This window comes from Rhinoraja longicauda, chromosome 25 (genome assembly GCF_053455715.1).
Source record: "Rhinoraja longicauda isolate Sanriku21f chromosome 25, sRhiLon1.1, whole genome shotgun sequence".
NCBI lineage: Eukaryota > Metazoa > Chordata > Chondrichthyes > Rajiformes > Arhynchobatidae > Rhinoraja > Rhinoraja longicauda.
Window position 1 is genome coordinate 4164868 of NC_135977.1, and position 27854 is coordinate 4192721.

General features: G+C 51.8%; 1 protein-coding gene across 1 annotated transcript in view; it reads right to left on the reverse strand.

Annotated features, from left to right (window-relative positions):
- Positions 1-11762: 11762 nt before the first annotated feature.
- wscd2 (WSC domain containing 2) overlaps positions 11763-27854 on the reverse strand; it is a 67614-nt gene continuing 51522 nt past the window's right edge. Inside the window, exons 7-8 of the mRNA XM_078421061.1 lie at positions 25159-25359; positions 11763-12580 (exon numbers count right to left, since the gene is read on the reverse strand). Coding sequence (XP_078277187.1) covers positions 12228-12580; positions 25159-25359 — 554 coding nt within the window. The 3' untranslated portion in view covers positions 11763-12227. The remainder of the gene's footprint in view (positions 12581-25158; positions 25360-27854) is intronic.

Below are 27854 nucleotides of genomic sequence, written 5' to 3' on the forward strand. Positions count from 1 at the left end.
CCAGGGCCTATTTAACAAGGCCGCCCAGGGAAAAGTTAACCCAAGAATAGTGGCGCAGCGGTAGAGTTGCTGTCTTACAGCGCTTGCAGCCCTGGAGACCCGGGTTCGATCCCGACTACGGGCGCTGTCTGCACGGAGGTTGTACGCTCTCCCCGTGACCGAGGTCTCTGGTTTCCTCCCACGCTCCAAAGACGTACAGGTATGTAGGTTAATCGGCTTGGTGTAAATGTAAATTAGAAGGATGAGGGGGGATCTTATTGGGGATTAGAGGCAGGAAACATGTTCCCAATGTTGGGGGAGTCCAGAACAAGGGGCCACAGTTTAAGAATAAGGGGTAGGCCATTTAGAACGGAGATGAGGAAGAACTTTTTCAGTCAGAGAGTGGTGAAGGTGTGGAATTCTCTGCCTCAGAAGGCAGTGGAGGCCAGTTCGTTGGATGCTTTCAAGAGAGAGCTGGATAGAGCTCTTAAGGATAGTGGAGTGAGGGGGTATGGGGAGAAGGCAGGAACGGGGTACTGATTGAGAATGATCAGCCATGATCGCATTGAATGGCGGTGCTGGCTCGAAGGGCTGAATGGCCTCCTCCTGCACCTATTGTCTATTGTCTATTGTCCCCAGTGTGTGTAGGATAGTGCTAGTGTGCGGGGATCGCTGGCTGGTGCGGACTCGGTGGGCCGAAGGGCCTGTTTCCGCGCTGTATCTCTAAACTAAACTAGTGGAAACATCCTCTGCACATCCACTCTATCCAGGCCTTTCATCAGCTTTCCTTCCTCGTGGTGAAGCTAATTGATGAAATAAAGACTCGGGATTCAACATTGAGCATTATAAGAAGAATATTTTAATGGAGACCTGAGGATAATTCAGGTGAATGCAAGAAACGGACTTCAAGAAATTGAACAGGAATTAATTTCATTCATTTCCTCTCGGGAAATTCACAATTGGAAAAAAATATCATAAATGTCACATCAAACAATCGCCGTTTTAATCCCCCTTCATAACAAAATGTTTCATTATTTTTATTCTGTGTAAAAACCTGCCACGTTTTTTTTTCAGTACAAAATATGTACAGAGGTTTCTTCTGCATGAAGGCAAAGCAGTGACAATGGTTTAATATGGACCATTGTCGCACCTAAGGCCAATTCACGCTGTTTTTTTGCCCAGAGTGCGATCCATTCAATAGCTTTGTTAGTTTAGTACTGAAAGGGGAAGAGGGAAGAATCGGTGTTTATTGAATATCGGGTGCTAAAGTGTACACCTTCGCTTATCAATAGTGCTGGACCTCGCGTGTCAAGGGTTGCCAACTGTCCCATATTAAATTGGTTTGTCCCGTACGGGACCACCCTGGCCGGGACGCTGTAGGTACAGACGCTGTAGGTTCGGACGCTGTAGGCCCGGACGCTGTAGGTCCAGACAGTGTAGGCCCGGACTCTGTAGGTCCAGACGCTGTAGGTTCGGACGCTGTAGGCCCGGACAGTGTAGGCCCGGACTCTGTAGGTCCAGACGCTGTAGGTTCGGACGCTGTAGGCCCGGACAGTGTAGGCCCGTACAGTGTAGGCCCGGGCAGTGTAGGTCCGGGCGCTGTAGGCGCTGTAGGCCCAGACGCTGTAGGTCCGGAAACTGCAGACCCAGACATTGTAGGCCCAGACATTGTAGGCCCGGGGGGCCGCTGTAGGCCCGGACAGTGTAGGCCCGGACAGTGTAGCCTAACGGAGTATGTTCGGGGAGGGGGGCCAAGTGTGTTCACCGAGCAGAGGTTGCCTAGCAACCCGCCCCCCTCCGGCCCGGGCAGCCACCATTGGTGGAGCGGGAGCAGGTGGCCGCTGGCTGGGTGAGGTCACGTGGGGCGCGGGGCGGTGACGTCGCCTTTTGTCCCTTATTTGGGAGTGAGGAAGTTGTCAACCCTAGGGGTGGGACCGTTGTGAGGGGAGAACAATGGAGCCGGAGGGGGGGGGGGGGGGGAAGTACAATGGACGATGGGGACCTGGCGTGGGGGGACCGCTGTGGGGGAGGGGGGAGAACAAAGCAGGAGCCGCCATACTTTGTACGTTTGTCAGCGCCGTAGGTGGCCACTATATACCTTAGGTATGCAGGCAAAGGATTTCACCGTGCCTTGTTGCGTGTGGCGATACAATATTCCGTCCTGTTCCGTTCTGGGGAGGGGATTGAGAGAGGGGCCTGTGAAGAGGCGAGATCACTCTTGTGAGCTTTCATTTCATTTAGAGATACAGCGTGGAAATATTCCCCCTTGGCCCACCGAGTCCGCAACGACGCCAGAGACCCCGGTTCGATCCTGACCACGGGTGCTGTCTGTACGGAGTTTGTACGTTCTCCCCGTGACCTGCGAGGGTTTTCTCCGGGTGCTCCGGTTTCCTCCCACACTCCAAAGACGTGCGGGCTTGTGGTTAAATGGCTTCAAGAACAGTTGCAAATTGTCCCTAGTGTGTGTCGGGTAGTGATTGTGCGCGGGGATCGCTGGTCGGCGCGGACTCGGTGGGCCGAAGGGCCTGTTTCCACACTGAACCTCTAAACCAAACTAAACTAATTGGCCCAGGTAAATTACCCCTAGTGTGTACGATGTGATACTGGGATAGCATAGAATTAGTATACAGGTGGTCTGCGTGGGTTTGATGGGCTGAAGGGCCTGTTTCATGCTGCATCTCTAGACTAGAGTGAACGAAATGAAACTACACTAAACAAAACTAAACTAACCTAAATTAAACTAAACTAAACAAAACTAATCTAAATTAAATTAAATTAAATTAATCTAAATTAAACTAATCTAAATTAAACTAAGTTAAACTAATAAACTAAACTAAATAAAATTCTACTAAAGTTTTGGTTTTATTGCATCGTAAATATTATTTTAATATTTGAATAAATATCTTTGATTAAAATTTTTAAAACTAAGATGGAGGAACAGCGTGCGTCCGACATCGGTCCGTCCTCCTGAAGCCATTTACAAATAATCGTCATGGGGCTGGGCACGGTGGCGCAGCGGGTAGAACCGCCGCCTCACAGCGCCGGAGACCCGGGTTCGATCCCGACTACCGTCTGTACGGAGCTTGCACGTTTTCCCCGTGACCCGCGTGGGTTTTCTCCAGGCGCTCCGGTTTCCTCCCACGCTCCAAAGACGTGCAGGTTTACAGGTTGAATGGGTTGGTTGGTGTAAATGTAAATTGTCCCAAGGTTTGTGGGTTTAATTGGCCTTCGGTAAAAATTGTAAATTGCCCCTGGTGTGTGTGTGTGTATGTGTGTGTGTGTGTGTGTGTGTGTGTGTGTGTGTGTGTGTGTGTGTGTGTGTGTGTGTGTGTGTGTGTGTGTGTATCTGTGTGTGTGCATCTGTCTGCGTGTGTATCTGTCTGTGTATTTCTGTGTGTCACTATCTAGGTGCCTGTGTCTCAGTCTGTGTGTGTGTGTGTGTGTGTGTGTGTGTGTGTGTGTGTGTATGTGTGACTGTCTGTGTGTGTGTAGGGGGGGGGGGGGGGGACAGTGCGGGGATCGCTGGTCGGCACGGACACGGCGGGCCGAAGGGCCTGTTTCCGCGCTGCATCTCGAAAACCAAACCAAAACGAAACTAAACAGTATTACTGCCCCAGGCAACAGTATAATGGAGGAAGAAAAACATCAGGGACATTAGGAAACCTGGCAGAGACATATCGGTTAATAGTCAAAATCTACTGAACCCCCTTGACATCGTGAAAATAATGAACATTGTGTTATTTATGGTTAATTTAGTGAATCATGGATCACCTGCAGGGGACCAGTGCGATCAAGTCAGCCACACTCGATAACACACAGGACGGAAGCCATGTATAATCCCATCAAATGACATCGAATATTATTCGGCAGTGGTTGTACTTTCTTATCAGGGAGGGTATGCCCAGAAGGACACAGCGCTAAGCTGAGGCTCTGTGCAGGGCGAGGGAGGGAGGGAGGGAGGGAGGGAAGGAGAGAGGGAGGGAGGGAAGGAGGGAGGGAGAGGGAGGGAGGAAGGGAGGGAAGGAGAGTGGGAGGGAGGGAAGGAGGGAGGGAGAGGGAGGGAGGAAGGGAGGGAGGGAGGGAAGGAGAGAGGGAGAGAGGGAAGGAGGGAGGGAGGGAAGGAGAGAGGGAGGGAGGGAAGGAGGGAGGGAGAGGGAGGGAGGAAGGGAGGGAAGGAAGGAGAGAGGGAGGGAGGGAGGGAGAGAGGGAGGGAAGGAGAGAGGGAGGGAGGGAAGGAGAGAGGGAGGGAGGGAAGGAGGGAGGGAGAGGGAGGGAGGAAGGGAGGGAGGGAGGGAAGGAGAGAGGGAGGGAGGGAGGGAGGGAGGGAGGGGAAGCCGTGCCCTGGGGCTCTGGAGGGTGACGGGGTGGTCTTGTGGAGGTTTTGTCAGATCACGAGAGGAATAGAATGGGACATTGCAGAGTCTTTTTACCCGGAACGGGGGGGGGGGGGGGGGGATAAGATGGACGTCCCCGAAACGTCACCCATTCCTTCTCTCCCGAGATGCTGCCTGACCCGCTGAGTTACTCCAGCATTTTGTGCCTACCTTCGATTCAAACCAGCATCTGCAGTTATTTTTCCCTACACATTTTAGAAGGATGAGAGAGGATCTTATTGAAGCGTATAAGATTATTAAGGGGTTGGACAGGTTAGAGGCAGGAAACATGTTCCCAATGTTGGGGGAAGTCCAGAACCAGGGGCCACAGTTTAAGAATAAGGGGTAGGTCGGCCATTTAGAACGGAGATGAGGAAAAACTTTTTCAGTCAGAGAATCTGACTGTAAATCTGTGGAATTCTCTGCCTCAGAAGGCAGTGGAGGCCAATTCACTGGATGCTTTCAAGAGAGAGTTAGATAGAGCTCTTAAGGATAGCGGAGTCAGGGGGTATGGGGAGAAGGCAGGAACGGGGTACTGATTGAGAATGATCAGCTATGATCACATTGAATGGCGGTGCTGGCTCGAAGGGCCGAATGGCCTCCTCCTGCACCTATTGTCTATTTTGCCGCTCACATGGTTATTAAGCTTATTTAAACTCCTAGTGCCTGATCACCCGCAATTCTTCAATTTGTAGAGTACTGGGTAATATATCTTTAAAGGCTGGGACTTCTGTGTTAGTAACCATGCGTGTGTTTCTGCTGTGGTTCTGATTAAGTGTCAGAAACATGTGCTGGGGGGGGGTTTGCTTCATGAAAAATATGACATTCTTGCAACGGCAGCTTAGAGATTGATCAGTTTAGTTTCGTTTAGAGACACAGCGTGGAAACAGGCCCTTCGGCCCATCGAGTCTGCGATCACCCCGTACACTGACACTACCCCATTTTACATTTTTACACCGAGCCAATTAACCTGCAAAGCTGCACGTCTTTGGTGTGTGGGAGGAAAGCGAAGATCTCGGGGAAAACCCACGAAGGTAGAAACAGGTAGACAGCGGCCGTAGTCAGGATGTTACCCGGGTCTCTGGCGCTGTGAGGCAGTAACTCTACCGCTGCGCCACCGTGTGGCCCCGATTATCCTGGATGTAGAGTGCCGGGACTAATACATCTTTAAGGGTGGAATTTCTATTTTAGTATTCTTGTGCGTGTTTCTACCATAATTCTGATTAAGTGTCAGAAACATGTGGGGCGTTTGCTTCATGCAAAAACATGCCGTTTGATTGGGGGCGTTTGATTGGGGGCAACAGCTCAGAGATCGATGGTGTAAATCCAGCCTTGCCTTGCAAGTAAAAATCTACTCCGAGAACTGTTGGATGTATCACACACTATGTCAGATTTCCCCCCCCCCCCCCCCCCCCCCCCCGATAATATTTGCAAGCAGTTATTTTTTGGGGGGTATTTTTCAGGGGTCTTCACTTCCCTTTCCAGATACACAGACGGAGGTGGAGCCCAAGTCATTGGATATTTTTGAAAGCCAAGATCTAAACGTTCTTGATTCGTACGGTTACTGATCGTGGATGATCAGCCACGATCACAATGAATGGCGGTGCTGGTGTTGGCTCGAAGGGCCGAATGGCCTCCTCCTGCACCTGTTTTCTATGTATGGGCGTCAAAGGTTCCGGTTGAGAAGGCAGGCAGGAGCATGGGTGACTTCCTGGGTTTCCTCCATTTCTTCTGTGCATTCACCCTATCTGGTCTTATACCCCTCTATAAGATCACCCCTCATCCTCCTGCGCTCCAAGGAATAGAGTCCCAGCCTGCTCAACCTCTCCCTGCAGCTCAGGCCCTCGAGCCCTGGCAACATCCTCGTGAATCTTCTCTGCGCCCTTTCCAACTGGACATATCATATCATATCATATATATACAGCCGGAAACAGGCCTTTTCGGCCCTCCAAGTCCGTGCCGCCCAGTGATCCCCGTACATTAACTATCCTACACCCACTAGGGGCAATTTTCACATTTACCCAACCAATTAACCTACATGCCTGTACGTCTTTGGAGTGTGGGAGGAAACCGAAGATCTCGGAGAAAACCCACGCAGGTCACGGGGAGAACGTACAAACTCCTTACAGTGCAGCACCCGTAGTCAGGATCGAAGCTGAGTCTCCGGCGCTGCATTCGCTGTAAAGCAGCAACTCTACCGCTGCGCTACCGTGCCGCCCACACCCTCTGGAGCACATGACATTTCGGTTCAGGGCCCTTATTCAGGCTGTGTGTGCGTGCGTGTGTTTGTGTGGATGTGTGTGTGGGTGTGAGTGAGTGTATGGGTGTGTGTGTGTTTGTGTGCATGTGTGCACGGGCAAGTGTGTGTGAGCGCACGTGTGAGTGTTTAAGTGTGTCCATGTGTGTGTTTGTGTGTGTGTGCACATGCGTGTGTGCATCTGTGAGTTAATACGTGTGTATCTGTGTGTGTCTGTGCGTGTGTGTACATGAGTATGTGGGCTTGTGTGTGTGTGCGCTTGTGTTTGTGTGTGTGTGCGTGCCTGTGTGTGTGTGTACGTGTGTGTGTGCGTGCTTGTGTGTGTGTGTACGCTTGTGTGTGTGTTTGCCTGTGTGTGCGTGCCTGTGTGTGTGTTTGTGCATGCCTGTGTGTTTGTGCGTGCGTGTTTGCCTGTGTGCGTGTGCGTGTATCTGCGCACCCACATTTACTGTCCCCCTGCACACCTGAATCACAGCATCAATAAAAGGGCCTGTGATTTCCCGGATCGCCACATATATTATTCTTCCTACTCCCACTTCCAGGAACACTCCCAGCACGGGAAGCTTGATAAATACCTCTGGAAAATCACTGGCAGCAGTGAGGAGAGGGATTAATATCTAACTCTGCTGAGAAGCAACATCTTCCAACTCCCACGGCCCTTTGTACAAGTTGCTTATCCCCATTGCTCGGCCTGTGTGTGAAGTCATGAGAGGAATAGATCGGGTAGACGCACAGAGTCTCTTGCCCAGAGTAGGGGAATCGAGGACCAGAGGACATAGGTTCAAGGTGAAGGGGAAAAGATTTAATAGGAATCTGAGACGTAACTTTTTCCCACAGAGGGTGGTGGGTGTACGGAACGAGCTGCCGGAGGAGGTGGTTGAGGCTGGGACTATCCCAACGTTTAATAAACAGTTAGACAGGTACATGGATAGGACAGATTTGGAGGGATATGGACCAAACGCAGGCAGGTGGGACTAGTGTAGCTGGGACATGTCGGCCGGTGTGGGCAAGTTGGGCCGAAGGGCCTGTTTCCATGCTGTATCACTCTCTGACTCTAACCACATACTCTTGTTAATTAATCCGGGATTTATTTTATATTTTTTCTTTGTGATCTGCATCCCCCTTGTCTCGTTTTCACACCTGGCTCTTCCTTATCTCTGTATCTCCCTCTCCTCTGATTCTTAGTCTGAGGAAGGGTCTCGACCCGAAACGTCGCCCATTCCTTCTCTCCAGAGATGCTGCCTGACCCGCTGAGTTACTCTAGCATTTTGTGTCCGTCTTCGGATTAAACCGGCATCTGCAGTTCTTTCCGACAATATTTCTCCTTGCACTGAATTATTAGTCACCCGACGAGATTCAAGCCTCTCTCTCAGCTTTGATCTGCAAAATTGCCAAGAGAGGCCGTGCTTTTCCCCTGGTTGCCCGTGGCAACGGAGATATGTGCGCACCGCCACGATTTTTCGGGGAATGAATAACCTCCCAGCTTTTTCTTTTCGCTCTGCCTCAGAGACCCCCGGTTCGATCCCGACCACGGGTGCTGCCTGTGCGGAGTTTGCACGCTCTCCCCTATGACCTGCGTGGGTTTTCCGGTTTCCTCCCACACTCCAAGGTTTTGTAGGTTCGTTGGCTTGGGTACAGATTGTGAATCGTCCCTCGTGCGTGTGTGTGTGTGTGCGTGTGGGATAGAACTAGTGCGCGGGGATCGCTGGTCGGCGCGGACACGGTGGGCCGAAGGGCCTGTTTCCGCGCTGTACCTCTAAACTAAACTAAACTAAACTAATCTCTTACTTATGTACCAACCATTTACAGTGTGGGGGATATAATTTTGGGGTTGCAGAAAGGGTCTTGAACCGAAATGTTACCCTTCCATTTGCTCCAGAGATGCTGCCTGACCCGCTGAGTTACTCCAGCATTTTGTGTCGATCTTTGGTGTAAACCAGCATCTGAAGTTCTTTGTTTCTATAAAATACCCCTATCCTGTCAGGTAGCATCTGTAGAGAGATAAGCAAAGTTAACATATCGGATTGAAGCCTGAAAGAATAACTCCGGCTCTACCTCCACAGATGCTGCCTGACCTGTCGAGTGCCTCTCATCGCATTTACTGTTCTTAATTGACAATAGGTGCAGGAGGAGGCCATTCAGCCCTTCGAGCCAGCACCGCCATTCAATGTGATCATGGCTGATCATTCACAATCAGTACCCCGTTCCTGCCTTCTCCCCATACCCCCTGACTCCGCTATCCTTAAGAGCTCTATCCAGCTCTCTCTTGAAAGCATCCAGAGAATTGGCCTCCACTGCCTTCTGAGGCAGAGAATTCCACAGATTTACAACTCTCTGACTGAAAAAGTTTTTCCTCATCTCCGTTCTAAATGGCCTACCCCTTATTCTTAAACTGTGGCCCCTGGTTCTGGACTCCCCCAACATTGGGAACATGTTTCTTGCCTCTCATTTCAGTTTTCCACCATCAACAGTTTGACCCTTTTAGAGGTATTTTGTTCCTTTCATCAGCAGAATGTTTTAAGTCCAAAGAAGGGTCTCGACCCAAAACGTCACCCTTCCTTTTCCTCCACAGATGCTGCCTGACCCGCTGAGTTACTCCAGTGTTTTTCGTCTATCCTCAGAATGCTTTTAAGCATTGAAATTAGTTTGGTTTAGTGCAGAGATACAGTGCAGAGAAACAGGCCCATCGGCCCACCGAGTCCGCGTCGACCAGTGATCCCCGCACACTAACACTAACCTACACGCGCTAGGGACAATTTGATTTTATACCGAGCCAATTAACCTACAAACCTGCACGTCTTTGGAGTGTGGGAGGAAACCGAAGATCTCGGAGAAAACCCACGCAGGCCACGGGGAGAGCGTACAAACTCCGTACAGACGGCGCCCGTAGTCGGGATCGAACCCGAGTCTCTGACGCTGTGAGGCAGCAACTCTACCGCTGCGCCACCGTGTCACCCTTGAATTCCCCGACTTCAAGCACTAGCCCGGATTTGAAAGAGATCCTGGTGAGACCAGGTCTTTGGGAAAGCTAATTCCAGTAAGCAGTTTGTTCTGAAAACCTAAACAGATCTGATCACAAACTATTAATTAATGGCCTTTGAATGATTTTATTACAGAACCTTTAACTAAAAATCCACAGCACAGTGGGAGTTCATTTGGTCCACTCTACCATTTTAATTTATCTGCAGTTACATCTATTTTTAATTTAATTATCTACCTAAACTACTCATTTAACTTCTCAAAGAAAATTGGACGGAAATAAATGCTGTATAGACTTAGTTAATGTAAGTCAATGACCCAAATTATACAAAACTCTCTCTCTCTCTCTCTCCCCTCTCTTTCTTTCTCTCACTCTCTCTCTCTCTCTCATAAGTTCGAGGGGCAGAATTAGGCCATTCGGCCCATCAAGTCTACTCCGCCATTCAATCACGGCTGATCTCTCTCTCCCTCCTAACCCCATTCTCCTGCCTTCTCCCCGTAACCCCTGACACCCGGACTGATCGAGAAGCTATCATTCGCCGATATCCACTGACTTGGCCTCCACAGCCGTCTGTGGCAAAGAATCCCACAGATTCACCACCCTCTGACTGAAGAAATTCCTCCTCATCTCCTTCCTAAAGGAAAGTCCTTTCATTCTGAGGCTGTGGCCTTTGTCATCGTGTCACGGAGTCACACAGGGTGGAAACAGCAGCCCAACTTACCCACACCGACCGACCCGACCCGACATGTCCCATCTACACTAGTCCCACTTGCCAAGAATCTGCGTCTTAACAATATCCACTGACTTGGCCTCCACAGCCGTCTGTGGCAATGAGTTGTTGGCCTCAGGTTAAGGCGTGAACGGGAAATACAGTGACCCTGTATAGTTTAGTTAGGTTCAGTTTAGAGACACACAGCGAGGAAGCAGGCCCTTTGACCCACCGAGTCCGTGCCTGCACACACACACCTGGGAGCATTTACAGAAGTCGTTCAGCTTCTCAAACCCGCACGTCTTTGGAGTGTGGTGAGGGAAACAGGGATTAATATCTAACTCTGCCGAGAAGCAACATCTTCCAACTCCCACGGCCCTTTGCTTATCCCCGTTGCTCGGCCTGTGTGTGAAGTCATGAGAGGAATAGATCGGGTAGACGCACAGAGTCTCTTGCCCAGAGTAGGGGAATCGAGGACCAGGGAACATACTGTAGGTTCAAGGTGAAGGGGAAAAGATTTAATAGTAACTTTTTCCCACAGAGGGTGGTGGGTGTACGGAACGAGCTGCCGGAGGAGGTAGTTGAGGCTGGGACTATCCCAACGTTTAATAAACAGTTAGACAGGTACATGGAGAAAACCCTCGAGGGCCACGGGGAGAACGTGCAAACTCCGCACGGACAGCGCCCGCGTTCGGGATGGAACCCGGGTCTCTGGCGCTGCGCGAGGCAGCAGTTCTACCCGCTGCGCCCTGCACACTCATCTATGTTGTCTCTGCATCTCAGTCCCAGATCGGGGCACCCAAGCAGGGCATTAAACGCCGTGTGCCAAAGGGCAAAGCCCAGTCGGTCCCCGCACACCACCGAGCCTGGGGTGTAGGCCACGACCTACGGCCACACCACTCACAAGGTATAGGAGCAGCATTAGGCCATTCGGCCCATCGAGCCCACTCCGCCATTCGATCCTGGCTGATCTATCTCTGCCTCCTAACCCCATCCTCCTGCCTTCTCCCCGTAATCCCTGACACCCGTTCTAATCAAGAATTTGTCCATCTCCGCCTTACAAATATCCCCTGACTTTGGCCTCCACAGCCCTCTGTGGCAAAGAGTTCCACAGATTCACCACCCTCTGACTAAAGAAGTTCCTCATCATCTCCTTTCTGAAAGAGCGCCCTTTAATTCTGAGGCTGTGCCCTCTGGTTCTAGACTCTCCCACCTGTGGAAACATCCTCTCCACATCCACTATCTACGCCTTTCATTATTCGGTGAGCTTCAATGAGGCCCCCACCCCCCCCTCAACCTTCTAAACTCCATTGAGCTCAGGCCCAGTGCGGTCAAACGCTCATCATTGGAGGACCGTTTACTGAGCCCGGTGGCCTTCCGGTTCCTCGGGGCTGCTACCCGTTCGACCCCCCCCTCCCCACCCCCCACCTGTCCGCCCCCCTCTCACCCCCACCTGTCCCCCCCCCCCCCCACCAGGGGCCGTATACCTGGGACACCCCTCACATCCTGGTCGTTCGAAAGCTAACGGCCGCAGAATAGTGCAGGTGCACCTCGACTTACGATGGGGGTTTACGCTCCGATAAGCCCGTCGTAAATATCGTGAGTTGTAAACGCTGGCCCGGGGAGAGATCAGAATTCCACGCACGGTTTTGAACCGAATGTGCACCTTGCCAAAGTCGGGACATCGCAACTCGAAGCCACCTCCAGTTTAAATTCCATTTGGGATATTTTGGAGGATCGAGAACCGAGAACCTCGAAGCATCGTAAGTGGAGAAGCATCTCTGTGCAGGGAGCCAGCCAGCGAGTGGGGAGGGAGGAGTGGGGAGGGAGGGGCGGGGAGGGAGGGGTAAAAAGAGGGAGGGGTAAAAAGAGGGAGGGGTAAACCTGCCGGCAAACGTCCCCACAGACGTTTCGTTGGCCAACGGGAGGTCATCTGGGAGCGTAATCCTCTGGGATTCCTGTCAGGTTCCTCAGCCTGAGGGCCACGTCCACCGTCTTGACCAGCATGCCGATCATCTGCCTCATCTCGGTGGTGTACGGGTCGTACTCCAGCTTGCGCAGGCCGGAGCGCTTGAAGTTGCCGTCCTTCTGGCTCTCCACGCACAACAGCCGGTCGTCGGACACGGCCAGCCCCAGGGTGGACACCATCTTCTTCAGCTGGTGGAACAGGTTGCGCTTCAGGTCCTCGTAGTGGACCACCAGCACCTCCCGGCCGAACCGCAGCCAGTCCAGCGTGTGCGAGGCCCACCAGGGGGCGTAGTTCCTCACGAACTCCGGCCACTCTGACCAACGAAGGGGAGACACAGAGCGTCAATGTGGAACCACCTCTCCCAAGCCCCCAACCATCCTCCCCCAGTCTCCTCAGCCCCCCAACCCTCTCCCAATCTCCCCCAGCCCCCCCAACCCTCTCCCACCCTCCCCCAAGCCCCCCACCAGCCCCTCAACACTCCCCAGCCCCCCAACCCTTCCCCAGCCCTCCAACCCTTCCCAACCCGCCCCATCCCCCCAACCCGCCCCATCCCCCCAACCCCCTCAGACCCCCCAACCCTCCCCCAGCCCCTCAACCCTCCCCAACACCCCAACCCTCTCCCAACCCCCCCGGCCCCCCTGCAGACTTCCCCAGCCCCCCCAACCCTCCCCAGCCCCCCAACCCTCTCCCACCCTCCCCAGCCCCCCATGCCCCCCTCAGCCCCCTCCAACCCCCTCAACCTCCTCAACACCCCAACCCTCCCCCAACCCCTCAACCCTCCCAAGCCTCCCACCTGCCCCTCAACCCCCCAACCCTCCACCAACCCCCCAACCATCCCCCAAGCCCCCCAACCCTCCCCCAGCCCTTCCAACCCTCCCCGGCCCCCCCAACCCTCCCTAGCCCCCCAAACCCTCAACCCCCCCAACCCCTCAACCCTCCCCAACCCCCCCAGTCCTCCCCCAGCCCCTCCAATCCTTCCCAACCCTCCACAACCCCCCTGCCCCCCAACACTCCCCCAGCCCCCCCAACCCTCCCCTGCCCCAACCCTCTCCCACCCTCCCCTCAGCCCCCTCCCAACCCTCTCCCACCCTCCCCCAAGCCCCCCCTAACACTCCCCAGCCCCCCCAACCCCCCAACCTCCCCCAGCCCCCCCCCAGGGCGGTCAAAGGACCGCCCACTCCCCTGACATTTGTCCGAAGAAGGGTCTCGACCCGAAACGTCACCCATTCCTTCTCTCCAGAGATGCTGCCTGACCTGCTGAGTTACTCCAGCATTTTGTGAAAATACCTTTGATTAAGTCAACACAGTGTTGATTTCCGTCCAATTTTCTTTGAGACGTTAAATGAGTGGTTTAGGTAGACAATTAAATTAAAAATAGATGTAACTGCAGATAAATTTAAATGGTAGAGTGGATCAAATGAACTCCCACTGTGCTGGGAATTTTTAGTTAAAAGTTCTGTAATTAAATCATTCAAAGGCCATTAATTAATAGTTTGTGATCAGATCTGTTTAGGTTTTCAGAACAAACTGCTGAGTGCAATCAGCTTTCCCAAAGGGCTGGTCTCCCCCAGGATCTCTTTCAAATCCGGGCTAGTGCTTGAAGTCGGGGAATTCAAGGGCGGCACGGTGGCGCAGCGGTAGAGTTGCTGTCTCACAGCGTCGGAGACCCGGGTTCCATCCCGACTACGGGCGCTGTCTGTACGGAGTTTGTACGTTCTCCCCGTGGCCTGCGTGGGTTTTCTCCGAGATCTCCGGTTTCCTCCCACACTCCGAAGACGTACAGGTTTGCAGGTTAATTGGCTAGGTGAAATTGTAAATTGTCCCCAGTGTGTGTAGGATAGTGTTAGTGCGCGGGGATCGCTGGTCGGCGCGGACTCGTTGGGCCGAAGGGCCTGTTTCCGTGCTGTATCTCTAAACTACACTAAAGTTCAAAAGTTCATAAGTGATAGGAGCATAATTAGGCCATTCGGCCCATCGAGTCCAATCATCTCGCTGATCTATCTCTCCCTCCTAACCCCATTCTCCGGCCTTCTCCCCGTAATCTCTGACACCCGCACTGATCAAGAATCTATCTATCTCTGCCTTAACAATATCCACTGACTTGGCCTCCACAGCCTTCTGTGGCAAAGAATTCCACAGATTCACCACCCTCTGACTGAAGAAATTCCTCCTCATCTCCTTCCTGAAAGTACGTCCTTTAATTCTGAGGCTGTGCCCTCTGGTCCTAGACTCTCCCACTAGTGGAAACATCCCCTCCTCATTTACGAGGATGTTGCCAGGGCTGGAGGGTGTGAGCTACACGGAGAGGTTGAGCAGGCTGGGTCTCTAACAGATCGGGTAGACGCACAGAGTCTCTTGCCCAGAGTAGGGGAATCGAGGACCAGAAGGCACAGGTTCAAGGTGAAGGGGAAAAGATTTAATAGGAATTTGAGGGGTAACCTTTTCACATGAATGGTGGTGGGTGTGTGGAATGAGCTGCCGGAGGAAGTAGTTGAGGCAACGTTTAAGAAACAATAGACAATAGACAATAGGTGCAGGAGGAGGCCATTCGGCCCTTCGAGCCAGCACCGCCATTCAATGTGATCATGACTGATCATTCTCAATCAGTACCCCGTTCCTGCCTTCTCTCCATACCCCCTGACTCCGCTATCCTTAAGAGCTCTATCTAGCTCTCTCTTGAATGCATTCAGAGAATTGGCCTCCACTGCCTTCTGAGGCAGAGAATTCCACAGATTCACAACTCTCTGACTGAATAAGTCTTTCCTCATCTCCGTTCTAAATAGCCTACCCCTTATTCTTAAACTGTGTGTGGCCCCTGGTTCTGGACTCCCCCAACATTGGGAACATATTTCCTGCCTCTAACGTGTCCAACCCCTTAATAATCTTATACGTTTCGATAAGATCCCCTCTCATCCTACTGGATAGGGTGGGTTTGGAGGGATATGGGCCAAGGGCAGGCAGGCAGGTGGGACTAGTGTAGAGGGGACGTGTTGGCCGGCGTGGGCGAGTTGGGCCTGTTTCCAGGCTGTGTCGCTCCATGACTCTGCCCACTCGATGCAAGCCTTGCGCTGTTGCGTACGGTCGAGTGAGGTGGGGTTGGAGCCAGCGATCCCGCTGTGTCTGCGCTCCTTGCTCTGGGCCTGCTGGCAGCTGCACGTGGCAGATGCCTGATTAAACAGCGGACTCTTGCCAAGCCCTTCCCCGCTGTACCATTGGGAAGGCCGGGGCCATCTCACGGAGCAGCAGATACAGAGCAATTCACCTTGTGTAATCACGGCGCAGAGAGCTTTGCTTTACAACCGCCCTGAGGAGCTCGTAAAACTAATGCCATGGAACGGCGTGACGGCTTTGCAGACAGTTCACTCATGTCAATGTGAACAGCTGGCGTAAAGCAGCTGGAGCTAAAGCACGAAGCAGGGGAGGGCTTCATCAGGACAGCATCGTCGTTGGAGTATATGGACCAAAATATCACTGCCCTTGCTACAGTTTCAATAACAATGAAACACTGCCGAACACTGCCTTTTGCTAATCCAGACCCATTGAGCTGTCCCGTCTCCAGCTCAGGACCGCGCGCTAGAGCAGCTGCCTCACAGGTTCGATCCCGTCCACGGGCGCTGTCTGCGCGGAGTTTGCGCGGAGTTTTCCCCCTGACCCGCGTGGGTTTTCTCCGGGTGCTCCGGTTTCCCCCCACCCCAAAGACGTGCGGGTTTGCCGGTTAATTATTGGCTTGGTACAAATATAAATCGAGAACCAAGGACATAGGTCATAAGGTCATGTGTTAGGAGTAGCATAAGTCCATTCGGCCCATCAAGTCTACTCTGCCATTCAATCGTGGCTGATCTATCTCTCCCTCCCAACCCCATTCTCCTGCCTTCTTCCCGTAGCCTCTGACACCCGGACTAATCAACGTTCAAGGTGAAGGGGAAAAAGATTTAAGTGGAATCTGAGGGGTAACTTTTTCCACGCAAAGGGTGGTGGGTGCGTGGAACGAGCTGCCGGAGGAGGTAGTTGAGGCTGGGACTATCCCAACGTTCAAGAAGCAATTAGACAGGTACATGGGTAGGACAGGTTTGGAGGGATATGGGGCCAAATGCAGGGAGGTGGGACTGGTGTAGATGGGGCATGTGGGCAGGGGTGGGCACGTTGGGCCGAAGGGCCTGTTTCCACACTGTGTGACTCTATGACTACGTGCTTTGCTAAATGCCAGGGTACCACCAGGCACTGGGTGTTAGGAATGCCAGCCTCATTATTAATGGACTTGGTGCCAAAGCAGTAGACCATGTACCATCTGGGGAAAGTTTCTCGCTCGGACGAGGCAAAGGTTAATGCGGGGTAGTGTTTTGGCCTAGTGTACGAGGAACAGCTCCTCATATTCCAGTTTAGTCCAGTTTACTCGATTGTCAAAGATAGACACAAAATGGTGGTATCACAAAATGCTGGAGTAACTCAGCGTGTCAGGCAGCATCTCAGGAGAGAAGGAATGGGTCGAGACGACCCGAAACGTCACCCATTCCTTCCCTCCAGAGATGCTGCCTGACACGCTGAGTTACTCCAGTATTTTGCGATACCTTCGATTTGTACCAGCATCTGCAGTTAATTTCACTACACAAAATTCAGCCGTGGTCTCCAAATTTGAGGAAGGATATTCTTGCTATTGAGGGCCTGCATCGAAGGTTCACCAGGTTAATTCCCGGAATGGCGGGACTGTCGTATGTTGAAATACTGGAGCGACTAGGCTTGTATACACTGGAATTTAGAAGGATGAGAGGAGATCTTATCGAAACGTATAAGATTATTAAGGGGTTGGACACGTTAGAGGCAGGAAACATGTTCCCAATGTTGGGGGAGTCCAGAACCAGGGGCCACAGTTTAAGAATAAGGGGTAGGCCATTTGGAACGGAGATGAGGAAAAATTTTTTCAGTCAGAGAGTTGTGAATCTGTGGAATTCTCTGCCTCAGAAGGCAGTGGAGGCCAATTCTCTGGATGCTTTCAAGAGAGAGCTAGATAGAGCTCTTAAGGATAGCGGAGTCAGGGGGCATGGGGAGAAGGCAGGAACGGGGTACTGATTGAGAATGATCAGCCATGATCACATTGAATGGTGGTGCTGGCTCGAAGGGCCGAATGGCCTCCTCCTGCACCTATTGTCTATTGTCTATTGTCTAAAGCGCTGGAGTCACTCCGCGGGACAGGCAGCATCTCTGGAGAGACTCTCCTTGATCGGACTTTGCTGGCTTTACCTTGCGCTAAATGTTATTCCCTTATCGTGCAACCTGTACACTGCAAACGGCTCGATTGTAATCGTGTATCGTCTTTCCGTTGACTGGATGGCGCGCTTTTCACTGTACCTCGGTACGCGCCACAATAAACTCTAAACTCGGCAGGGAACCAAGGGGTCTGGGGGAGAGAGCAGGAGCGGGGCACTGATTCTGGATGATCAGCCGCGATCGTATTGAATGGCGCTGGCTGGAAGGGCCGAATGGCCGACTCCCGCACCTATTTCCTATGTTTAACTTCACAACCCTTTCGGTTTATGTTTGTTTTCAACAGTAGAGGAGTTGGGGGGGGGGGGGGGGGGTGGGTGGGGGGTAGGGGGGTGGGGAAAGTTGGGGCACTGTGGAGTTTTGTATGACCAAGGGAACGACCTTTAAATGGCGGTCCACACATCAGCTAGACTGGCACAGCTCGTTGGGGAAAGCCCGGCGAGACTCGCTGTTGACACGACGCGTTTCTCAGCGTAACGCAAAGGTCAGGGTGGTTAAAGCAGGAAGGGGCTTTATCTTCAGTAGCATCTCCGGTCCAGGAAAGTCTCCCAAGGTGTTTTTGCAGAAACAACAATAAGTTCGGCAGCGGTGGCGCAGCGGTAGAATCGCTGCCTCACGGCGCCAGAGTTCCAGTTCCGAGCCCCCGACCACGGGTGATTCCTGGTCCCTGGTCCTCCAAAATATTCCAAAAGGAATTGAAAACTGGAGGTGGCGGAGTATGGACTTACACAAGAAGGGCTTCTTGGAGAAGAGGAGCTGCCTTAAATGTTGTTGCGTCTGGTTGGGTAACTGCAGTCGGGTGAAGACTATTACGTAGAAACATCGAAAATAGGTGCAGGAGTAGGCCATTCGGCCCTTCGAGCCTGCACCGCCATTCAATATGATCATGGCTGATCATCCAACTCAGTATCCTGTACCTGCATTCTCTCCATACCCCCTGATCCCTTTAGCCACAAGGGCCACATCTAACTACCTCTTAAATATAGCCAATGAACTGGCCTCAATTCCATGCTTTAATTGTGCAAGGGAAGAATTAATTGTTACACACATCTGTCTTGATAGCTGGTTGCTTGTCTGTACGGAGTTTGTACGTTCTCCCCGTGACCCGCGTGGGTTTTCTCTGGGTGCTCATGTCCCCCCCCCCCCCCCCCCCCCCCCCACACACATACTTTCATGTTCATAAGGGTTAGGAGAAGGGGAAAAAAGTTTAAAGAGGAATCTGAGGGGTAACTTTTTCACACAAAAAGATGGAATGAGTGATCATTCTCAATCAGTACCCCGTTCCTGCCTTCTCCCCATACCCTCTGACTCCGCTATCCTTAAGAGCTCCATCCAGCTCTCTCTTGAATGCATTCAGAGAATTGGCCTCCACTGCCTTCTGAGGCAGAGAATTCCACAGACTCACAACTCTCTGACTGAAAAAGGTTTTTCCTCATCTCAGTTCTAAATGGCCTACCCCTTATTCTTAAACTGTGGCTCCTTGTTCTGGACTCCCCCAACATCGGGAACATGTTTCCTGCCTCTAACGTGTCCAACCCCTTAATAATCTTATACGTTTCTTATACAATCTGGTCGGCGCGGGCTCGACGGGCTGAAGGGCCTGTTTCCGCGCTGTATCTCCGAAACTAAACCTCCTACTTGAGGGGGCCTTTGTTAGCAGCAGCCTAGCAAAGGTCTTCCCGTTACATCTGACTCCTGTGTACTACTTCCTAACCCGACACGACAAATGCATTTTCCGCGGTAAACAGGTATGGAGAACCAACAGTAACATTTCTGACCTCTGGCACAGTGGGAGAGATTGCAGTAAGTTATATATCGCAGAGAAAAGTGGAGGCTTTATTCCTGTGCCAAATTTCTCTGGAGATTGGAAATGTCTGCAGTTGTACAGGGCCCTAGTGAGGCCGCACCTGGAGTACTGTGTGCAGTTTTGGTCTCCAAATTTGAGGAAGGATATTCTTGCTATTGAGGGCAGGTTTACTAGGTTGATTCCCGGAATGGCGGGACTGTCATATGTTGAAAGACTGGAGCGACTAGGCTTGTATACACTGGAATTTAGAAGGATGAGAGGGGATCTTATCGAAACGTGTAAGATTATTAAGGGGTTGGACACGTTAGAGGCAGGAAACATGTTCTCAATGTTGGGGGAGTCCAGAACCAGGGGCCACAGTTTGAGAATAAGGGGTAGGCCATTTAGAACTGAGATGAGGAAAAACTTTTTCAGTCAGAGAGTTGTGAATCTGTGGAATTCTCTGCCTCGGAGGGCAGTGGAGGCCGATTCTCTGAATGCATTCAAGAGAGAGCTAGATAGAGCTCTTGAGGATAGCGGAGTCAGGGGGTATGGGGAGAAGGCAGGAACGGGGTACTGATTGAGAATGATCAGCCATGATCACATTGAATGGCGGTGCTGGCTCGAAGGGCCGAATGGCCTCCTCCTGCACCTATTGTCTGTTGACTTTGTTATTTTTCTGCCGCAGGTAATTATATTTCCCACAGAGTTCTCATTTCCAGCAGACGGGGGGTGGGGAAGTCGTGGTGGTGGGGCGGTGGTGCAGCGAGTAAAGTCTCTGCCTCACAGCGCCGTGGACACGGGTTCCATCCCGACCGCGACTGCTTGCCCGTGCGGCGTTTGCACCTTCTCCCCGTCACCCTGCGTGGGTTTTATCCCGCGCTCCGGAGACGGATGTACAGGTTTCCAGGTTAATTCGCTTCAGCGCGTTGGGCGGCCACGGTGGCGCGGCGGTAGAGTCGCTGCCTTACAGCGTGGACACGGGTTCCACGCTCGCGGTGCCGGAGACCCGGGTTCCACCCCGACCACGGGTGCTATTTAGATATTTGATTTTTTAAAGATTTTTTTTTAGATTTTGAGATACAGCGCGGAAACAGGCTCTTCGGCCCACCGATTCCGCGCCGACCAGCGATCCCCGCACACTAACACTATCCTACACACACTAGGGATAATTTTTAAAAACATTTACCCAGTCAATTAACCTACAAACCTGCACGTCTTTGGAGTGTGGGAGGTAACCGAAGATCTCAGGAGAAAACCCACGCAGGTCACGGGGAGAACGTACAAACTCCGTACAGACAGCGCCCGTAGTCGGGATGGAACCTGGGTCTCTGGCGCTGTGAGGCAGCAACTCTACCGCTGTGCCACCGTGCCGCCCGACTTGGATCGCCAAGGTACAGAGCAGGAGGCAGTGATTTTGCCGTTCATTATGGTGGGGGGTTAGGGGTTGGGAGCTTGTGGATTATCCATAAGAGCTTCCAGCACGCGATCCAGGCCTACAAATGTCAACGTTGTCCCGTTATAATTACTGTAGCTGTCTGTGCCACAAGTCTCTCACATCATTAACCCAAGCAACACCTGAATCAAACAGGGTATAAAATATTACAATCAAGCCGCACTTCACAGCTCTAAAGAATTACTGAACCACTCCACACCACATCTGTTCGGTAGCTTTCTTGGCATCTTTGCAAGGATAAGAATGTCAAAAGGGAACAATATAGAGGCTTAAGAAGGCCTTTTGGTAATTACATTAGTGGCTGCCACATTATATTCGTGAACACTATGAATGTGATTATGGGCATGGTGGCGCGGCGGTAGAGTTGCTGCCTCACGGCGCCAGGGACCCGGGTTCGATCCCGACTGTCTGTACAGAGTTTGTACGTTCTCCCCGTGAGCTGCGTGGGTTTTCTCCGTGATCTCTGGTTTCCTCCCGCACTCCAAAGGCGTGCAGGCTTGCAGGCTGATTGTTTAGTTTAGTTTAGAGATACAGCGCGGAAACAGGCCCTATCGGCCCACCGGGTCCGCGCCGCCCAGCGATCCCCGCACACTAACACTATCCTACACCCACTAGGGACAATTTTTACATTTATACCAAGCCAATTATTCTAAGCCAATTGTACCCCTTGTTCTTAAACTGTGGCCCCTGGTTCTGGACTCCCCCAACATTGGGAACATGTTTCCTGCCTCTAACGTGTCCAACCCCTTAATAATCTTATATGTTTCAATAGGATCCCCTCTCATCCTTCTAAATTCCAGTGTATACAAGCCTAGTCCCTCCAGCACTTTGTGATTGCAGCACCTGCAATTCCTCTTATCGTTATTTTTTAGTTTAGTTTAGAGATACAGCGCGGATACTACCCTAACCCTTCGGCCCACCGCGTCCGCGCCGACCAGCGATCCCCGCGCACTAACACCATCCCACACACACTAGGGACGATTTACATTTACACCGAGCCTGCAAACCTGCACGCCTTTGGAGCGCAGGAGGAAACCGAAGATCTCGGAGAAAACCCACGCAGGTCACGGGGGAGAAGGTACAAACTCCGTACAGACGGCGCCCGTGATCGGGATGGAACCCGGGTCTCCGGCGCTGTGAGGCAGCAGCTCTACCCGCTGCCCGGTGTCGATCTTACGTAAGTCTGGATTGAACACCCCTCGGGGCCCAGCCTCAGCGAGGGACAGCTGTCAGGGGTTTTTCCGCCTCAAAGACGAGATTTCATCAACGCACACGCAGCGGTCGGCTTATAATCATCTTCCTCGGGGTCTGTGTGAGACCCTCGACTGAGCGACAGCTTCAAGCGTCTGTGTGACGTTTTAAAACCCTTCACTTGATAGAGTGGCGAGACAGATGGCAGAAGATGAAGCCACGATCTGGCCTCACAGGTCCTGTCACCACCATCTCACGGTGATTCGAGGAAGATGAATGTTTTTTTGTTTGTGTGGTGACGCACACCATTCTGAGACCAAACCGACGTGCCCGCAAGAATGAGGGGAAGCGGTTCGCCTTTGAAACACAGACAATAGGTGCAGGAGGAGTCCATTCGGCCCTTCGAGCCAGCACCGCCAATCAACGTGATTTTTAAAATTTAGATTTAGATTTAGAGATACAGCGCGGAAACAGGCCCTTCGGCCCAGCGAGTCCGCGCCGCCCAGCGATCCCCGCACACTAACTATCCTACACACACTAGCGACAATTTTTACATTTACCCAGTCAATTAACCTACATACCTCTACGTCTTTGGCTGATCATCCAGAATCAGTGCCCCGTTCCTGCTTTCTCCCCCACATCCCTTGATTCCGTTAGCCCCCAAGAGCTAAATCTAACTCTCTCTTGAAAACATCCAGTGAATCGGCCTCCACTGCCTTCTGTGGCAGAGAATTCCACAGATTCACAACTCTCTGGGTGGAATTTTTTTTTTCCTCATCTCAGTCCTAAATGGCCTACACCTTATTCTTAATCTGTGACCCCCTGGTTCTGGACTCCCCCAACATTGGGAACATTCGGCCCTTTGAGCCAGCACCGCCATTCCATATGATCATGGCTGGCCATCCAGACCCCTCATTCCTTCTCCCCTGAGATGCTGCCTGACCCGCTGAGTTACTCCAGCATTGTGTGCCTACCCAGGAATGAGTGGGTTAACCTATGATGAGCGTTTGTCGGCACTGGGCCTGTACTCGCTGGAGTTTAGAAGGATGAGAGGGGAACTCATTGAAACTTACTGAATTGTGAAAGGCCTGGATAGAGTGGATGTGGAGAGGATGTTTCCACTAGTGGGAGAGTCTAGGACCAGAGGGCACAGCCTCCGAATAAAGGATGTGCAGTACCTTTACAAAGGAGATGAGGAGGAATTTCTTTAGTCAGAGGGTGGTGAATCTGTGGGATTCTTTGCCACAGAAGGCTGTGGAGGCCAAGTCAGTGGATATTTTTAAGGCAGAGATAGATAGATTCTTGATCAGTGCGGGTGTCAGGGGTTACGGGGAGAAGGCCGGAGAATGGGGTTAGGAGGGAGAGATAGATCAGCCATGGTTGAATGACACAGTTGAATTGAAGGGCTGAATGGCCTGATTCCACTCCTATAACTCATGAACTTATGAGCAGAGTGCTGGAGTAACTCAGCGGGTCAGGCAGCATCTGTGGAGAACACGGACAGGTGACGTTTCACAGAGTGCTGGAGTAACTCAGCGGGTCAGGCAGCATCTGTGGAGAACATGGATAGGTGACGTTTCACAGAGTGCTGGAGTAACTCAGCAGGTCAGGCAGCATCTGTGGAGAACACGGACAGGTGACGTTTCACAGAGTGCTGGAGTAACTCAGCGGGTCAGGCAGCATCTCTGGAGAACACGGATAGGTGACATTTTGGGTTGGGACCCTTCTTCAGACTGATTGTAGACAGTGGGGAGAAAGCTGAAAGAGAGATGGCAAGTGATATCTCTGATTTCATCTCTGGAAGGAAACCGGGGCACCTGGTGGAAACCCGCGTGGTCACTGGGAGAACGTGCAAACTCCACGTGGACAGTTGCCGAGGTGAGGATGGATCCCGGGTCTCTGGCGCCGTGAGGGAGCGGCTCTACCCGCTGCGCCACTGTTTTGCCGCGGTTTATTGAATTTTTATTTGTGATTATTCTATATTTTATCTGTGTGGATTGTGTTTACAGCCCTAATTAGCTACTGCGAGTAAGAATTTAATTGGTGCACATAGCAATTAAATACTCTTGACTTGAAATAGAACACAATTTTTAACAAATAGAAACAAGGAACCGAGTTGCACACAAAGGTGGCCCAGCGGTAGAGTTGCCGCCTTACAGCGAATGCAGCGCCGGAGACCCGGGTTCCATCCCGACTACAGGCGCCGTCTGTACGGAGTTTGTACGTTCTCCCAGTGACTAGGCTTTTAAACACTGGAATTTAGAAGGATGAGAGGGGATCTTATCGAAACATATAAGATTATTAAGGGGATGGACAAGTTAGAGGCAGGAAACATGTTCCCAATGTTGGGGGAGTCCAGAACAAGGGGCCACAGTTTAAGAATAAGGGGTCGGCCATTTAGAACGGAGATGAGGAAAAACTTTTTCAGTCAGAGAGTTGTGAATCTGTGGAATTCTCTGCCTCAGAAGGCAGTGGAGGCCAATTAGACAATAGACAATAGACAATAGGTGCAGGAGGAGGCCATTCAGCCCTTCGAGCCAGCACCGCCATTCAATGCGATCATGGCTGATCACTCTCAATCAGTACCCCGTTCCTGCCTTCTCCCCATACCCCCTCACTCCGCTATCCTTGAGCTCTATCCAGCTCTCTCTTGAAAGCATCCAACGAACTGCCCTCCACTGCCTTCTGAGGCAGAGAATTCCACACCTTCACCACTCTCTGACTGAAAAAGTTCTTCCTCATCTCCGTTCTAAATTCTCTGAATGCATTCAAGAGAGAGCTAGATAGAGCTCTTAAGGATAGCGGAGTCAGGGGGTATGGGGAGAAGGCAGGAACGGGGTACTGATTGAGAATGATCAGCCATGATCACATTGAATGGCGGTGCTGGCTCGAAGGGCCGAATGGCCTACTGCACCTATTGTCTATTGTCTATTGTCTTGAATGCATTCAGAGAATTGGCCTCCACTGCCTTCTGAGGCGGAGAGCTTCCACACATTTACAACTCTCTGACTGAAAAAGTTTTTCCTCATCTCCGTTCTAAATGGCCGACCCCTTATTCTTAAACTGTGGCCCCTAGATCTGGACTCCCCCAACATTGGGAACGTGTTCCCTGCCTCTAACGTGTCCAACCCCTTTAATAATCCTATATGTCTCAGTAAGTTTTCTTGCGGGAAGCAACAGGCCGTGTGGTCCTTACCTCTCCCCTTCCAGTGGGCTTCTGAGGCGAAGCCGATGTGGCCGCCATATTTGCGGTTAAACTCGGCCATCAGGGCTTTGTAGGGGTTGCGGATGAGCAAGATGGCGGCGTCGAACGACTCGATCTCCTTCTTGCCGCTCTCGTGGGTCTTGATGCAGATCAGGCGGCCGCTCCGCCAGTGGTCCCGCTCCCCCTTGAAGCCTGCGGAAGGGGGAACAAAGGGGAGATCAGCATGGCACCCTCAGCAGCCGATCGCGACGATTCACCGGTCAGGGGGGGATCAAGGCAGGAGAACGGGGCAGGGAGGAGATTCACTGGTCAATGGACAATAGACAATAGACAATAGACAATAGGTGCAGGAGGAGGCCATTCGGCCCTTCGAGCCAGCACCACCATTCAATGTGATCATGGCTGATCATTCTCAATCAGTACCCCGTTCCTGCCTTCTCCCCATACCCCCTGACTCCACTATCCTTAAGAGCTCTATCTAGCTCTCTCTTGAATGCATTCAGAGAATTGGCCTCCACTGCCTTCTGAGGCAGAGAATTCCACAGATTCACAACTCTCTGACTGAAAAAGTTTTTCCTCATCTCAGTTCTAAATGGCCCACCCCTTATTCTTAAACTGTTTGGCCCCTTGTTCTGGACTCCCCCAACATTGGGAACATGTTTCCTGCCTCTAACGTGTCCAACCCCTTAATAATCTTATACGTTTCGATAACATCTCCTCTCATCTAAACGTTTCGATAAGATCTCCTCTCAAGGGGGGACAAGGCAGGAGGACATAGGGGGGGGGGAGGGAGAGAATTCTTTGCCGCGGAAGGCCTTGGGGGCCAAGTCAGCGGATATATTTGAAGGCCGAGATAGGAGCAGATTCTTGATCAGTGCGGGTGTCAGGGGTTACGGGGAGAAGGCAGGAGAATGGGGTTAGGAGGGAGAGATAGATCAGCTACGATTGAATGGCGGAGTAGACTTGATGGGCCGAATGGCCTCATTCTGCTCCTATCACCTATGACCGTGTGGCCTTATGGTTCGATGGTTCAATCATTTTAGTTTAGTTTAGTTTAGTTTACGGTCACAGGCCCTTCGGCCCATCGAGTCCGCAGCAACCAGCGATCCCCGCACACTAACACTATCTTACACTCGGGAAGATTGTTTACATTTATACCAAGCCAATTAACCTGAAACGTGCGCGTCTTTGGAGTGTGGGAGGAAACCGAAGATCACGGAGAAAACCCAGGCAGGTCACGGGGGAGAACGTACAAACTCCGTACAGACAAGGACCCATAGTCGGGATGGAACCCGGGTCTCCGGCGCTGCATTCGCTGTGAGGCAGCAACTCTACCGCTGCGCCACCATGACCGCCCACGGTGGGGCAGGGTAGGGTTGAGGCTGGGACTATCCAGAGGGGATCTTATCGAAACGTATAAGATTATTACGGGGTTGGACACGTTAGAGGCAGGAAACATGTTCCCAATGTTGGGGGAGTTCAGAACCAGGGGCCACAGTTTAAGAATAAGGGGTAGGCCATTTAGAACGGAGATGAGGAAAAACTTTTTCAGTCAGAGAGTTGTGAATCTGTGGAATTCTCTGCCTCAGAAGGCAGTGGAGGCCAAGTCTCTGAATGCATTCAAGAGAGAGCTAGATAGAGCTCTTAAGGATAGCGGAGTGAGGGGGTATGGGGAGAAAGCAGGAACGGGGTACTGATTGAGAATGATCAGCCATGATCACATTGAATGGCGGTGCTGGCTCGAAGGGCCGAATGGCCTACTCCTGCACCCATTGTCTATTTTCTATTGTCTATCCCAACGTTTAAGAAACAGTTGGACCGGCACATGGATTGGGACAGGTTTGGAGGGGAAATGGGCCAAACGCGGGCAGGTGGGGCGAATGTCTTGGCAGCTGATGTCTTTGCCACCGGTAAACGACCGAGGATAAACAACAACTATTAAAGGGGGACTGGAATATCTCGGCAACAACGATAAATGGTGTTGCGCACTGCAACTAATTGGATATTACTGAAATTTGTTTAAGAAAGCTTTCTGTCGGGTTGCGTAGTGTTTGCATGAGTAATTTTGACTGCTTCTGAAAAGTGAAAAATTCCTCGGCTTAAATGTGATAATGAGGGGATAAATTCCAACAGTCTAAGCAATTATCTTCCAGGGGTAGGCAGCTTTGCCATCGTTAAGTATATAAGCTGCTGAATTTTCATGAATAAACTCCGGCAATAAATTGTCAGGGCACATCATTGATCGCTCCCAGCAATTGGCTTCCCAGCACATCAGCCGCCATCACTGGGACTAAGGTGCCCCACACGAACAAAACTGGCATGGTGGCGCAGCGCCGGAGACCCGGGTTCGATCCCGAATACGGGCGCTGTCTGTACGGGGTTTGTACGTTCTCCCCATGACCTGCGTGGGTTTTCTCCGAGATCTTCGGTTTACCCCCACGCTCCAAAGACGTGCAGGTTTTGTAGGTTGATCGGCTTCGGTAAAATTGTAAATACTCCCTGTTGTATGTTGGATAGTGTTTGTGTGTGGGGACCGCTGGTCGGCCCGGACTCGGTGGGCCGAAGGGCCTGTTTCCGCACTGAAACTCTAAACTAAACTATTTCACAAAATGCTGGAGTAACTCAGCGGGTCAGGCAGCATCTCAGGAGAGAGGGAACGGGTGACGTTTCGGGTCGAGACCCTTCTT